This window comes from Neophocaena asiaeorientalis, unplaced genomic scaffold (genome assembly GCF_003031525.2).
Source record: "Neophocaena asiaeorientalis asiaeorientalis breed wild unplaced genomic scaffold, Neophocaena_asiaeorientalis_V1.1 scaffold265, whole genome shotgun sequence".
NCBI lineage: Eukaryota > Metazoa > Chordata > Mammalia > Artiodactyla > Phocoenidae > Neophocaena > Neophocaena asiaeorientalis.
Genome location: NW_020172172.1, coordinates 810009 through 826035, shown reverse-complemented (window position 1 = coordinate 826035; position 16027 = coordinate 810009). Strand labels below are relative to the sequence as shown.

The 16027-nt window shown below is 46.9% G+C and overlaps 1 protein-coding gene across 1 annotated transcript in view; it reads right to left on the bottom strand.

Moving 5' to 3' along the window:
* Nucleotides 1-16027, bottom strand: part of ITGA9 (integrin subunit alpha 9) — a gene marked incomplete at its 5' end in the record, with an annotated part of 338540 nt that overhangs the window by 238996 nt on the left and 83517 nt on the right. Inside the window, one exon of the mRNA XM_024756339.1 lies at nucleotides 14736-14896. Coding sequence (XP_024612107.1) covers nucleotides 14736-14896 — 161 coding nt within the window. The remainder of the gene's footprint in view (nucleotides 1-14735; nucleotides 14897-16027) is intronic.

Below are 16027 nucleotides of genomic sequence, written 5' to 3'. Positions count from 1 at the left end.
TGTCAAATATCACTAAGTTCTTCTATCACTAAAACATGAAGCTAAAGAAGAGTATTTGTGTGAGTAGGGAAAAAAGGAATAGGAAAGTGTAAAGCCAAATTATTGAGAGAAAACTCACCTATGTTGTAGCAATATCTCCTAATCTTCAAGAGAAAAAAAAGTGTGGTCAAGTACACTTGGGAAACGCTGGAGATGCAAAAGGGGGAAAATGTATCCCCTTGTGTACCCTGGCTTAAAAAATTCTGGGAGGTCCTCCAATAAAGAAACATATCCATTGTTAAATAAAGTATTTTCTGAAATTTATTTGAATATAGGCCTTTGTTTTGTTCTTGAACATAAAACCTGTTACCATCCTGTAAAAAATGCTTTGAGAAATGTTCTCATAAAGGATTAATATTCTTTAGGTTGTGGGTGTGATTTAAATAGGCACTTAGGTGTCATCAAAGACTGTTCCATAAAAATGATCAGTCTGTGTATTGCTGCTGACACACAGGATGACAAAAAAACACCAGGAACTGTCAGAAAACGTGTGAGAGGCCAAGCCAAGCCCAGTGTCCTGGGCACAGAAAGCAGGACTTTCAGATGGCTGTGGTGGACTTGTGACCAAAGCTGACATGGGGGGGGAGGGGACACAAGCGGCTGTCACACTGACGCAGCAAAGCCACAAACAGGAATTTGTCCTCCTGAACCTGATGGTCAGGTGCCGAAAGACGTTCACTGCATCATGACAGCAACAGGAGAAATGAGGAAGAACTGAAAGATTCAATGGCAGGAGATGAGCCGGAAAAGTGCCGGCACACCCGGAATAGGGAAGTAGGATTCTCTACCCACAGACGTCCCGCCCTGAGGTAAGCCGTGTGGGCTGAGCACCACCTGTACCACAGTCCCCGGGAAGGGCTGGTTGAAAGTACACTGCTTCAGCCCAAGGTTTGGTTACAACAACCCTAAATTCGGCAGGGGAGGCAAGGAGTTCTGGCTACCCTCTCTGAAGGCAAATGGAGAAGCTCTCACGTGATGGCCTTTCAAGCGATCAGGCCACATGGTCTGACAGGTATTCATCTACTTTTAATTACAATCAAAAAGAATATTTTTATTCACATCTGTTCCACAATATCTTGGACAACACACAGAAATCAACTCAAAATGGATCACTGACTTCAACGTAAAAGCTAACGTGGTAAACTTACAGTCGAGTATCTTGGGCATATGTTCACCTTGGACCTAGTCCAGCTTCTTCTAACATTCTGGGAACATTTATTGAACAATTAGTCAATGTCAGTTTCCCTGCTTGGTGATGGCGATATGGTGAGAAACGAGACAGTCCCTGATGCCAAATCTTATAAGCTTTTAGGAGCTCTTTATGGCTTTGTCATTAATAAAATTATCCCAAACCTCTTTGAATCCATGTCTCTTTCCAACCAGGACTACCTTGGTTGTAACCTAAGTTTATGGACACTTTTGGCTCATTAATTGATAGGTAAGGATACCCTGTGCTATAAGCTAACATGTTTCTTACCAAGTGGATGGGAAGAGGAACATCAAGCCCAAGAAAGTACAGGATGAAAGAGGAACAAATGTCAGATTCAGGAGATCAGCATGGATAAATGTCACTGTGCAAACCAGACCAACATGCACTGCCTTTTGGAAGAATAATCAAGCCAGCTGCGGTGCCAGATGAGAGGATTAGATCAGCCAATTTGAGGGCCTGGCTAACAGGAAGGAATTATCACATCCATTGGACCTCCTTGTTACAGGCATCTTCCCTACACCGTTGTTGGGAAGGAGTAAAACCGGCTGGTTTGAATTTCTTCTCCTCTATTTTCCCTGACCCCTGGTTGGGGGATGGCTAAAACGTCAGACACAGAGGAAGAAAGGAATAAAAACAAAGGATGGCTATTTCACTGATGGAATAACAAACTGGAGACCCAAAGGAACTGAGGATGCTGAGCCCTGGAGGAAACAGGAAGTGGGGGGTTGCAGGGACAGACCGACAGATGCCTATGGCTGCTCAGGGCAGAACTAGGGGGAGGGGCTCTGGCTCAGCACACGGAAGGACTTTGGGGTGATCCATACCTCCCAGCGTTGAGTGGGCTGCCAAGCACAATGGAATCCTCCCACAACCAGGGTGGCCAGAGCCACAGGACACCTGGAGCAGCCCCCAGTGCCCTCTTCATGGCTCCCCGCTCTGAGAATAGGGGGCACCCCACCAGCAAAGCAACTGCAGAGGAGCTGAAGGAAGGCCAAAGCTGCCTTTCCCAGGCACTCCATATAGGTGGAGAGCAGAATTCACGGCTCACAGGAAATGCCTATCTCCTGACTGCAACCCAGGAAGCACTGAACCAGTAACAGTGCTCGCTGACTTCAGGAACCTTTTGTCCCCTCCAAGGCCTCTCAGGGTTAACGGGCCTGACAAGTGAGTCCCTGGAGGTTTGTGCTTGCGTCCGTAGGTGAGAAGCAGACACAAGAAACGTGGGCCTCTGCAGCCCCTAGGATTTCTTCACCCACTCAATTAACCCCCCACCTCCAGGATGACCCCAGGAACCCTAAGTGTCTTCAGAAGCCAAGGAGAAGGTCTGATCAGCACGGGCTCACCAGCACTAACACCCCAGCTGAGAGGAATGATGCCATTGCTGGATGGTGATCTCTGGGCTTCCCACAAGGCTTTCTGAAATGCTGGAAGGATTCTGCAGACCCTCCTCACCGTGCTATGGACACATGGGCCCCACGAACTCTAGTTTAGGAAATTCAGAAGCAGGCTTCCCAGTCCAAGTATGAAAACATCCTTTATAATATTGTTTCTCAGAACCACAGGTAATAGACCGTGTCCTTTTACTACCAGTTGATAAAGGACACGCATTCACATACTCATATACTCAGGCCCCTGCAGCCATCCCAGCGTCCCCAAAGTGATCAGGGTTGACTAACCACTGCACACACTTCCCTAATGAGCACATAAAATGTGGCTAAGATACACAGTGGATTTCAAAGACCGAGCACCAGAAAGAATGTAAATAACTCACTAATAATACCTACACTGATTACATGTGGATAATATTTTGGATATACTGGGTTCAGTGTTATTAAAATTAATCTTACTTGTTTTCACTTGTTCAACATAGCAACTAGAAAATTTACAATTCCATATGTGGCCTGCAGTCCCTTTCTATTGGACAGAGCTGCTCTAGAGTTTCCACTCTGGGACAACTCCCCTTTCTTGATAGAAGTAGAGGAGGCACCACTGCCTCGGGGCCTGGATGCCCCTCCACCTAATCGACTTCTTGCACCCAGGCCAGCAGGCATCCCAGAGAGTGACAGGGATGACTTTCTACATAGGGCGACTGCTCTGTGTCGTTTTCTTAGAGATGATATAGGCTTGAACCATTTCCTGAAACTGTCTGGGTCCCTCCCTCTCTCCCCCTGAGGCAGGTCCATTGATCTGGGAAGAGCATACATGCGGCTCCACAATCACCATATGCTGGGTCTTTGGTGATAAATAAAAAGCTAAATCACAAAGGACTAAAAAGAGGCAGGGAGAACACCTGCCTGGAAATTCCAACTCAATCCATTTACAGAAGACTCTTAGGTCTGTGTTTGCATATTTTCCATTGTGCAGAGCTTAGCACTTTATAAGCAAGGTCTCGTTTTAGCCTCACACCAACACTGTGGGGTAAACATCTGGGCCCTGCCTTTGCCCTGTACTACATTTACACCCAAGGACAGAGATTGTCCAGAAAGAATTCCTTGTTTGTTTATTTTTAAACAAACGACCCCAAAATGGTTATGGTGTGTGGGTGTGTGTGTGTTCATAAAGTCTCATCTACCAAATTCTTTCCAGGATCAGAAAAGATTGATTCATTACATCAGAAAAAAAAAAAAAAATCTCTCCTTTGAAGTTCAATCCATTAACTCTACTCAGCCCTTGAAATGGACAATAAGAAATGACACTAAGAACCTAATCACATAACATTGTAAATTAAGTAATACCTCAATGTAAAAAAAGTCTTCAAGTTGGAAACAAAAAAAGAGCCTAATCAGTCGTTGACAAGCATGGGACCAGCATGGGGGCTGGTCCCATGAGGTGTGGCCCGGGTGACTATGCCAAGTGTCATGCACTCCCGGCCCCAAGCAGCCAGTAATTAACAGAGGAGGCTAAAAGCAAGTGTGAGAGCTTTGTGGGCTGACGTGTGTCCTTCCAAAGTTCGTATGTTGAATCCCTGACCCCCACACCGCAGAATGGGACCAGGTTTGGAGAGTGAGTCATTAAGCTAAAATGGGGTCTTTGGGGTGGGCCCTAATCCAATAAGACTGGAGTTTTCATAAGAAGAGGAGATTAGGACACAGACAAGTACGGAGAGAAATCAGTGGGCAGACACCAGGAGATGGTGGCCACCTACAAACAAGCCCAGGAGAGAGGCCTCAGGAGAATCCAACCCTGCTGACCTTGAAACCCACCTTGGTCTCATACTTCCAGCCTCCAGAACTGTGAGAAGTAAACATTGTTGTTCAAGCCACCTACTCTGTGGTCCTTTGTTATGACGGTCTGAGAAGACTATGACACCAAGAAGTCACACCAGTGGGGAAAAGGCCCACAGCTGACCTGGGGGATGTGGAGGGAGGAGGGTGGACAGAGGGAGATCAGGCAGTGGGCAGCCATTCTGCAGAAGGAGCCTCACTAAGCTGGACCTGGAGAGGAGGGAAGGTCTGCACAAGTGGAGGTGGTGGGAGGGGGCCAATAAGAGCAAAAGCAAGAAGCCTGGAAGGCTGGGGCTGCCTGACTTGCCAAGTCATGGCTTTCAGAACAGATGCCCCAATAGACCAAGACATCTTTGGAGGCAGGGCAGGGTCCACCGTTCTCCATCTCCCCAGGGCTCAGCACGGTGTCTGGCACACAGTGGGTACTCCATAAATGCAGTGGCATACACAATTTCCCATCCAAACTGGAAGGCTTTGCAAGGGAAAGGGTAACTATTAATGACTGGGACTGGGACTACAGGTGCACCCCAGGACTGTCCCAGGCACACCTGGGCAGAGGTCACCACAGTAGTGACGCGTGTAGAAGTGAACTGAAAATAGTGACACATGGGGTGAGGGGCAAAGCTGAGCACTGAGACAGTGCCCCAAAGGCAGGGGTGAAACCATTCTCAAAGGCCAGCCTGGGTGTTTTCATCTTCATTTCCCTGCACCCAGCAGAGCCTGCACCCAACACATGCTGGGAGGCTGAATGCATGAACCAGACTTCAAGATCCTAAAAACGAGGATAAATGACATTTAGTTTTTTAAATAGTTGAGGCCAAAGACAGACCGGGAAGACCAAAGAGCAGGAAAGAGAACCTCCATCGCCCCAGGCCCCCTGCCTGCTCTGGGCTCACCGGCCCACACCTGAGCTTTCCTCTGGCCACAGAGCACAGGCGATGTGGACGCACGTGTGCAGGAGCAGCTGTGAGTCAAGTTCTCCAACCAACATGGGAAACCAAGCACCCATTCACCCGGAGACAGGTCTCCCAGAGCCAGGGCTTTCTCTTCCTCAGATCGCCTTTTTAGTAACAACTACAGTAACCATCACTTCTGGTGGACCACGGTGCTAAGATGACATAATTTGTTCAAGGTCGGAGAACTATTTAGCTGCCAGATAGGATTCAAACCCAAGACTTTGCTGCTGACCAGCTGTGAGATCTTGAGTAAATTAAATGTTTTAAGTCTCATATTTGTCAACTCTAAAATGGGGTTTTATTGTACTTATATCCATTACATATCATTGTAATACATATAATTTTATGTATATAGTATTCATAATTACATTTTGGGGGGTTCTTATAAGAACTAAATGTGCACGTAAAACACTGAGCACAGTAAATGTTTAATAAAAGATAGCTATTATCACTGTTGTTGTTATTGCCTATAGTATTTTACTTACATAGTCCTAATGCATTTAGAAAAAGAAGCAATCTTCTGTCACCCTCTTCACACAAAACTTCTGGGATGCATATGGATAGATCTGTCCTTGGACCCACCATTATTCCAATTCTAATGTCACGAGGCCAGGTCTTGTGAGAAAACCCCAAAAGCTACCTGCAGGCAGCTGCTTGGAAGGAATGGGTTTCTTTGGTGCAGAGGCTTCCCTGGCTATCTATGAGTAAGAGAACCCTTTCTGCTGTCCACACTCACTACAACCAGCAAAGTCCCCGTCCTCAAAAATAGAGGTCACTCAGGAGGCTGGTGCCCCACCATAACCTGCCCGGGAAAATAATGCACGTGACCAGTATTTGCTCACAAATGCAGAAAGAACCTATGCAGTCTCTAAGTTGGTTTCTCATTCTCTGTTTGCCCCCAATGGATGGGGCAAAAAAAGTCATAATTATTCTGCTTAATAAGAGCTTGTACTTCAAGAAGCTCCTAGTCTTTGGGGAAGAAAAGGATTTCTGACTTTTTTGTTTGGGTCATGCCCAAAACACTCCAATGAAGTTAAACAGAAATGCTGAAAAAATCGTGCTCAGTAAGCTGACTGCTGACAACACAGTCCTTCAAGCAACAGGCAGTGAGGGAACGTGGAAGAAATCACAGCCCGCACCAGCCCTTCTACAAGGGGCATGCCCTCTGCTCACAAGCATCAGCGTGAGCCCCAAGGTTGCACAAGGTCACAAGGAAGCCAGAGCATGACCATCAGAACCATGGTTCCACATCACTGGTGTGGAACCTCTCACCATCAGTGTGAGGGGAGTGACTGGCCTTCCGAGGTCTGCTCCACCTGGAAAACTGCCAGACCATGGTCATCATCCTTTGACTCTTTACCTGGAACTCTTGGTACCTACTTCTTCTAGCTCCTTGCTTCTCAGAGTGTGGTCCATGGACCAGCATCATTGACATCACCAGGGAGCTCGTCAGAAATTCACTCCAGACCTGCTGCCTAAGATCTGCTTTTAACGAGGTCCCCGGGTAACTGGTGTACACATTAAAGTTGGAGGAGCTCTTGTAAACTGACTCAGCGGCTCTGACTTGCTCTGTTCCAGGTGGAGAAGGAGGATGTTGGCTGAGAGAGTTGTTCTCTTCCCACATTTATTTCTTGTTTGCTCCATACTTTCTATTTTCTTTTCACCATCTGCTTCTAATCATTTTTTTAAAACTTCCCCAAACACCTATGAAATGAGTCTTGATCCATTCTAACACAGAGGCAGCCAGGGAGAATAACAGATTTCCGGGTTAAGGAGAAGGGAAAAGGGGCCCAGTGCTCATCAGATCCCTACTAGGAAGTCGGTATTCTTCCCACTGTCATCTGAGGAAGCTCAGAGACCCAGGTGAAGCACTTGCTCTCCCCCGTGGCTGACCACAGATCATATCAGCCCAGCCCAGCCCTCACCACCCAAGCGGGAAGTGTATACTTCATGTGGGTCACAAATATGAGTTGAAAAGGAATCTCTCCACCCAGTACTAGCTGGGGGTGGCTTTTCATTCTAAAAGGCAATTCTGTGATATGTCTCAAACCTTAAAATGTCCTCCCTCCTGACCCAGCAATTGTATCTCCATCCTCTATACTGCCACCTTTTACACAGTTTCAAGCCACAGAGAAGAAAATAGAAAACATCAGATGCAAGTTTATAACACTCCTGAAATGATCCACTCAGGGTGAACCATCCAACTTTCTCAATTCTAATACCGCTCCCCTCCCCCCACTGTTATGGCCTATGGAAACATGTATGTGCATGCAGATATGTGTGTGCAAGTGTGTGTGCGTGTGTGTGAATGCTCCAAAAGAACCCTGGAGAGAGAGACCATGTTCTACGGTATTCTTGAAACTCAGGTTTTAATCAATGTAAGTGCAAAATGAAACAGTCAGTTTGACTTCACACCAGTTATTTGTTTCCACTTGGCTTGTGACATTTGATTTGTGTGACCAATGTCCTATGAAGACTCTGTGTTCTACTGCAGCAGAAATCGGCACTGTTCAATATGGTAGCCACTAATGGTAGCCCCATGTGGTTGTTTACATTTAAACTTTAATTAAAATTAAAGTAAAAATTCCTCAGTGGCACTCATTACATTTCAAGTTCTCAATAGTCATATGTGGTTAGTGTCCACCATATTGGACAATGCAGATATGGCACATGTCCAACATCACAGAAAGTTCTACTGGAGAGCAAAGCTCTACACTGTTAGGGTTTGTAGTGTCCAGATGAAACTGACATTTCCCAGCCTCCCTTAAAATATGGATGGTCAATGAGTTGTTAGTAGAAGTCATCGGAGGCTCTTTAAAAGGGCCTCAGATCAGAAGGCAAGAGCATTTCGCCCTTCCCCCTTCCTCCTGCATGGAAAGAAGACACAGTGGTTGGAACTCAGCAGCCATCTTGGGACCAAGAGGAAAAGTACTCCTGGTGCTGGGTACCCACGGTCCCCTTTCCTTCCCTTCTCTCTCTCTCTCTCTCACTACCTTGGTGATCTCATCAAATCTCATGGCTTTAAACACTATCTTCTAATGACTCCAAAATTTATACTTATAACCCAGACCACTACTCAAACTGCAGACTCATATATACACATCTCCACTTCACCATCCAATAGGCCCCTCAAACTCAGTGTGTCTAAAACAACTCCAGATGTTCCTCTTAAAGCCTGGTCTACCTGCAAACTTTTTGTTGAGCTTTAATAAAAGTATTCAGTCCTATAACCACCAGCGCAATCCTGCTAGAATATTTTCATCACCCCCAAAACTTCCCTCATGACTCTTTGCAGCCAATCATGGACGCCACCAGCCAACCCCATCCCTGGCCTCTGGAAACCTGTGGCCTGCCTTCTGTCTTTTGAGCTGGTCTTTTCCATAGACTCACAGTAGCAGCCTTTGGAGCTGGCTTCCTTCACTTAGCAGAATGCTTTAGACATTCGCCACGTTGCTGTGCACATCCGCAGTTCGTTCTTTGTTACTGCTGAGTGGTACTCCGTTGCACAACCTTTCCAAAACCTGCTCACCTATCCTGCTATTGGGCATTTTAAAAGGAAAAAGGAAGCTGCACAGCAGTGAGCCACAGCATGCTGCTGTTTGTGTAAAACACAGCTTTGTGTATTCATCGACAAGCTCTTGGAAGACACACAAGAAACTGGAACCACAGATGCCTTCGGAAGAGAAATGGGGTGCTGAGAGATGTTCTTTCTTTCTATAACTTTTAGTACAGTTTAAAAAAAATATTTAACTATGTGCATATATTACCAATTTTTTAAAAATGTTTTAAGATGACCTCCTACATCTAAGGGCTGTATCTCCTTTTGTATCCAAATCTTACAACTTTTTTTTGGCTATTTATTTGATTTATCAGGATGATTAAGATATTTTATCAAGAGATTTAGCAATTTACTTCCCAGATAAAGAAGAAAACTTTGCTGTTTTCCTTTCTTCTCTTCCTCACACAGAGGTCTTCTTTACTCCAACTTAATCTTCCTTCCTTAAGTGTTTCTTAAACAAGAAAATAAAAGCCTCCAGCACCTCTGAAAATTGGCATTCAGTGGATCCAAACACTTTTCAAACTCAGTCTATCACGTGACTGAAGCTGGCCCTAAGGCATTTTTTTGGATGTGAAAATGGAAAAAAAAACTACAACATCTGGGCAAAGCCCACGGCGTAACCTACGAGACTGCCGGGTGGCCAGTGTGCTGCCCTCCCTTCACCAGGCCAGCCCTGCAGTAGCTTAAGGTTCCAACTCCCTTGAAGAATTCTCCAGCAACATAAGAGAACAGCCTCCTGAACATCTGCAGCTACTCAGAGAAACCAACGGTGCTCTTATATACCCTCATCTAGTGTGGAGTGGGTTTTTTTTTTCCTTTTCACATTAATCCTGTTGTTGGCTCCCTTGACAATGTCTGACACGTGATTTCGCTCACCAGAGGTTTTCTGGAGGCCTCTGCAGGGGATCATGGATCCTCACAGTTGGGAGTGAGGCAGCTGACCCCGTGCTCAGCCTCGCCTGGCCTTCTGCACTGTCCCTGTATAAGCTCAAAGCTGTCGCCTGCTTTCCCCACTCCTGAAAAGGCTCTCATTTGGCTGTCAGACATAAGCACCTGACCTCACAAAGGGCTGGCTCTCTCAAGGAGCTGTGCAGGACTTGAAGATGGAGCACAGTTACCGTCCAGGTACATACAGAGACCAGAAAATGGTGGAGTGATGAGGGAACACAGACATGCATCCAAAACCCTCAACTCCATCACCTCCCAGCCAGAGGTCCAAGAGTGGTTAGAGGTCCCTGATGAGACGCTCCTGGTGACCCCACAGTCCAGCTGACCCAATGAGTCACTTCAGCGCAGTTGGGTCTTGCAAGCATTTGTTTCATGCTTATCATTCCGAAAGCGGGAGTCGGGCAGCATGGAACAAGCTCTGAGAAGGCAGGAAGCTGATGGCAGCCTCCCCAGGGCCAAGGACATCGGCTGGCTGAGGATGTTTAAGACCTGGTGGCTGACTGAGCCTTGAAACACAGATAACCCTTCAGCAGGCAAGAGGGGGAAGGCACAGCCAATCAAAGCAGAATGAGTCCAGGCCCTAGGGCTTTCCATACGGGGTTCATGGCATGGATTCCCACGGCACGTGGGCAGGGCTCTATAAAAGGACCCATACATTTGGAAAGTTACTCCACAGTCAATACCCATTTAGCCCTTCTGATTGCATCAGAGAGAAAGTTCATTGTGGTGCCAGCATGTCTTTAATACTTCCACAGCACTCTGTAACTTCCCCTTCTAACACACAGGAAGAGCGGGCCGCTTCTTCAGGGACTTCAGCAAAGAATGAAGCCCAGTTAGAATTCAACAACACTGTTGTGTCTTCAATGTATTTTTGTTTACAGTTACTTTCTCTTTTGGCAGGCAATAATTGGTGTTCCACTTACAGGAGTGTACAGTTTCTGCTATAAATTATTTTCAGGCAAAAGGATGATTGAAAGAAAAAAATAGGAAATAAAATACCGCAGGTGGTGCACGTTTGAGACCAAAAAATGCAAAAACCACGCAGGTGGTACGTGGTTGTACACGGATATGACAAAACCTGGGCCTCTGGTGACTCAAGTGCCAGAAGTGCTGGGTGAGCACAAGAACTAAGACTGGGAAGCACGAGGGACACATTCCAGGGGTAAAGGGTCAGTCCACCTTGACAAGAGCCCAGGGCATGTGTGATGTGATGCAGAAATGCGGCTGGACAGGTAAACTGAGGCCAAGTTGTGGAGAGCCCTGAGGCTGAGGGGAGGTGTGTGGGCTTTCACCTGTGACCGTGGGGACCCACAGAGGTTTCTAGGCCGCTTCACTAGTAGAAGGGGGCCCATCCCCCAAACTGGGGCTTGTGGACTCTGAGGGAGAGAGGCCAAGGAAGCAGCAAAATCTGCCTCAGCTCTGCTGACCAAGTGAGCCTTGAGAGTGGATCCACACCCCCAGGAGGATGCAGTGTATCATAAAATTAGGTACACCTCGGAGGCCCCACCAGGGCTGTGAAAGGAACAAAATGGGACAACGCAGCCAGCCTGGAAGGCAGGTGTCAGCCAGAGCAGTTTTCTATGATAGAGATACTTATCGCCATATATGGAATGAAAACTTCGGGGAAAAAGGAAGAAGGGAAAAAAAGATTGGAATGGGCTTAAAGAAAAAAAGGAAAAAAATACCTAAAGATAGCCTAAACAAAACACACCCAGCGCCTAGCGCCTGCCACCCTGCCTGCGTGCCATATGGTGTGTGATAAGGGAGAACACTTTTCTCTCTCTTCCTTCACTGTCTATAAATCCCAGCGCCAGCCCCATCAAGAAGGCTGCGCTGTGCTCACGCCCTGCCGCCCTGATGAGCAGCTCCCAGCCCCCGGCCCCACTCCAGGAGGTGGCCAGGCTGCCACTCCCTGCCCCCAGCATTGCTGCCTGTCTCGGCCACACAAGGGTCACTGCCTTCACAGCTGTTTTCCCACAACTGGAGAAACCACAGGCCAAGCCAGCTGGGCCACATCGCGAACAGCCAACCGGCCCATTAGCATTCACCTTCACTGGCTCCCTCTGCCAGTCCCCAGGGTCCTCTGCTATGACACAGACAATGCCTGGTAGAAAAAAACTTCCCACACGGCTATAAATTATCATCCACCTTGAGCGTCTCCTGAACCATAAAGGCATCAGAGGCTTGTGACTTCCTGATGGATCCCACCACCCCGGTCTCCTTGCATGAGAAAATGGCCAAGCAATAACTATATCCAAATTTTTCTAGGTCCAAGAAGCCCTGCTGAAGCCCTGCTCTCTTGCTCTTCCTTAAAATGACCCAAATAATCCCATAAAAGTGTGTGATTGCTCTGTGCTCCTGAGCTCTGCCTTCATCCTCCAAATTCTTCTGACCCCCATCCAATCTCTCTCCTTGTCAGCAGTGTTTTGACTGATGGGAGAAGTGCCACTTGTGGGATGGAAGGATATCGGTCAGGGTGACCCTTCCAACTGGATGCCCAGCTAAATAAATGTGAATTGCAGATAAACGACAAATAATTTTTTTAAAAATTCTTTTAGGATAAGTAAATGCACTACTTAGGACATACTTATACTAAAAAAAAATTGATTTGTTGTTTACCTGAAAATTCAGTTTTAACTGGAAGTCTAATATTTTTATTTGCTAAGTCTGGGAACCCTAGATATTAGGACATTGCAGGACCAATAGCCTGGGGCAGCTCTGCTCTTCCCCAGTTAATCCTCAGAAGCCACCACAGAAACAGCTCTACCTCCAGCCTGCACCTCATTATTGCTGTTTTCTGAGTGTATTTTGCAAAGCCCTGCAGGCTCTGTGTGGCCCTATCTCGCAGCCAAGACGCCTGGTAGCTTACATGGGAAGGGGTAACCTCTCAGTCAAAGCAAGAAGTCGCAAGAGCCCAGAAGGAAAGTATTCGTGGAAGAGACCAGCATAAAGAAACCAAGGGAAGGGCTTTCCTGGTGGCACAGTGGTTAAGAATCCGCCTGCCAATGCAGGGGACACGGGTTCAAGCCCTGGTCTTGGAAGATCCCACATGCCGCGGAGCAACTAAGCCCGTGAGCCACAACTACTGAGCCTGCACTCTAGAGCTCGAGAGCCACAACTACTGAGCCCTCATGCTACAACTACTGAAGCCCATGCTCCTAGAGCCCGTGCTCTGCAACAAGAGAAGCCACCACAATGAGAAGCCCACGCACCACAACGAAGAGTAGCCCCCGCTCGCCGCAACCAGAGAAAGCCCACGCGCAGCAAAAAAGACACAACACAGCCAAAATTAAAATAAATTAAATTTTTAAAAAAAGAGAAAAGAAACCCAAGGGAAGACGCCCCACCTCCAGGAAGTGTGGAGACGCCAAGTGCAGGCACTTGAAGGCCTGGCAGTGTTTGACTTGACGGCCTCATACCCCCAAGGGTGCTCACGAGCCAACATCATCTAAGACCCAGAGAGGTGGGTGGCTTGTTGGCTTAACAGGAGCATGAATTGCTTTATAAATGGCCTTCACTGCCCAGGCCTGAGGGCAGCTGGTCTGGGCAGGCCCCTGCATGCGTCCTGGCAGGAGACAGAGCCCAGCCCCACTGAAAAGCATCTCAGGGGCATGGACTCAGGCTCTGGGCCAAAGTGCCATGGATGTGTGGGGCATTTCTCTATCTACAACCCAGAAGCATGCAGAAGCAGCTGTTACTCTCCTGCTTTGGCACTAACGACATAATAATAGAAGGACACTTCATCTCCAATCCGTAGTCTATTTTTGTTATCATCCAAAAAGCCACTGGTCATTAATAATGGTTGAACTACATGTAATCATTTTTGTAAGTCAAGAATGTTAGAATATTGGCAATTACGTATGGTCCAACCGAATAATAATGCTGAGTGCCTGCTGTGTGGCAGACTCCGTGCAAGGTCCTTTAAGTATATCCATCATGTAATGTTTAATTCTACAACCACCTTTTAAGGTAACTATTTTAGAGATGCAGAAACTAAGACACAGAGAAGTCAAAATTCTCATCCAACTGGACACAAAGTGGGTCTGTGTGACACCAAAACCCACATTCATCTTACCCATCATGTGGCTTGGGTCATGGGGGTCCTTCCACCTCCTTTGCTGTCTCTGCCTGGGGGTCAGTGGCTGGCTGTTCCTGCAGCAATGGGCACCAGACTCCCAACCTGACAGGACCTGCCTACACAGGGGCCTCTCTGTAACTAATTGAAGCCTGGCCTCCTGAATTAGCAGCAAAGTGTATTTAACAAATAATTTCAGTAGAAGAAAAACATTTTGAAAGTTTATTTAATTGAGGGGAAAGGGACCATAAAATGCACTCCTAAAATAAACAGGAAGTAATCAAGAGAGGACAATCAAGCCAGTTGTAAAAGACCTTAACCTTGACTATGAGCTAATATGTAGTGAATCACCGAGAAAGGTATCAGGCACAGTGTGATCCAGCACCACTGCTGACTCAGAGGCATGTGCTTCTGTGTCTCTCCTCTGAGAAGACTACTGAGCCTCACAGAGGGGAGAGGACAAAAAACATCCGAAAAGAACAAGGCAAGGCCAGAGAGCACTGCTGGTCTCCTGGCCTACCATCACCCCCCTCAGAGGCTAAGACCAGCACAGTAAGATCAATAAAGAGCTGCCCAACTCCAACTTTAAAAGAAGAAACGAATGTTCTCCACCTTGTAAAATAAAATTTTGAAAGTCAGAGCATATGTAATGCACAATAAAAGTTTCCACCAGTTCCAAATGAACATCTGTAGAGATCAAAGTTTGAGGATAAAAAGAACTGACCTTCACATGGGCCACGTAATGATGACACGTCACCTCCAAATGGACCAGTTGCAGCTTCTCTGAGACCTGACCCATGGACTCTCCCAGCAACACAAAGTAGACCCTGGGCAACTGGCTCTTTTCTTTTTTGGCCATATCAGCCGTCAGAACGTAATTCAGGCCTGCCAATGAATAAGGTCAAAACATCAGCGAGGATAGACACAGTGACAAGGCCCCCTCCAGACCCCCTCAGAGGATCATAAGCACCCTTCAGACAATACCTAGCCCCCTGCTGCACAGAGGACTGATGGCAGGCAGCCCCGATCAACACCATCTCAGAGAGAAACATACAGCCAGACACCCCCAGAATCCAGAGACACTGGGACAGCCCTGTCTTCCTGGGGATGCTCTGGGAATCACACTTCACAGCTCCCCACAATTTAAACCTCACGAGTTATCATCTGAGCCACCAATATACACATCAATGGTTAGTTGTACCTAACACAATTAGTGTCCTGAAAGGCAGGACAATTACAAGGAATACTACAAGAAGCTGCTGAAACCACCAAGGCTGCATGGAATACTGACTCCCATAAAGAAACAGGACATATGCCCCACATGAGGGAGGAATCACCCAATAATTCTGACTTGCTGCACAGCTGTTGCGTCGGGCTCTATAACTGCTACATCTACTGGACCGTAGCCATCCATGGTCCACTGAGCTGGGCACTGTGCAGGCATGGGAGACACATCAAAGAACAATGAGGGCAAACTCCTGCCCTCATGGAGATTTCACTCAGGGAAACACAGGGGCGGCTGAAGCTGACTTCGTTCCTAGGCCGCCATACAGTGACCAGTTTTATGGTGCCTATCGGTTCAACAAAACCATGACCACTGTGGGGTCTATACTGGGGTGCATTCCCAAAAAGGAAACCTCATCACCTTGTGCCTCAAGGTGTAATGCCAGATGGCAGAACCTACTGTGACACAATGTGGGACTTTAAAAAATGGTCACGATAGAGAACACACATTGGATAAATAAACCCAAAGGGTTTCGCCTCCATTATTTCAGAGTCTGTCAGTAAGTATGGGACAATGTGTTTTATTAGGTAAATATGGCTTTGGTATTAACAGACCCATTTCATTGCTTTTCTGTCCCACAGAACCCTGTTTCTGAGGTCAGCCCCTCCATAACACTTTTTTATGTAACACTATCTTTTAGTTGCTTTGTGGATTCAGGGGAACGTGGTATTTTTAAAATGAGAGAAAAGGAGCTTCTGCCCCTAAAATGACCAGATGAGACTGCTGAGCAG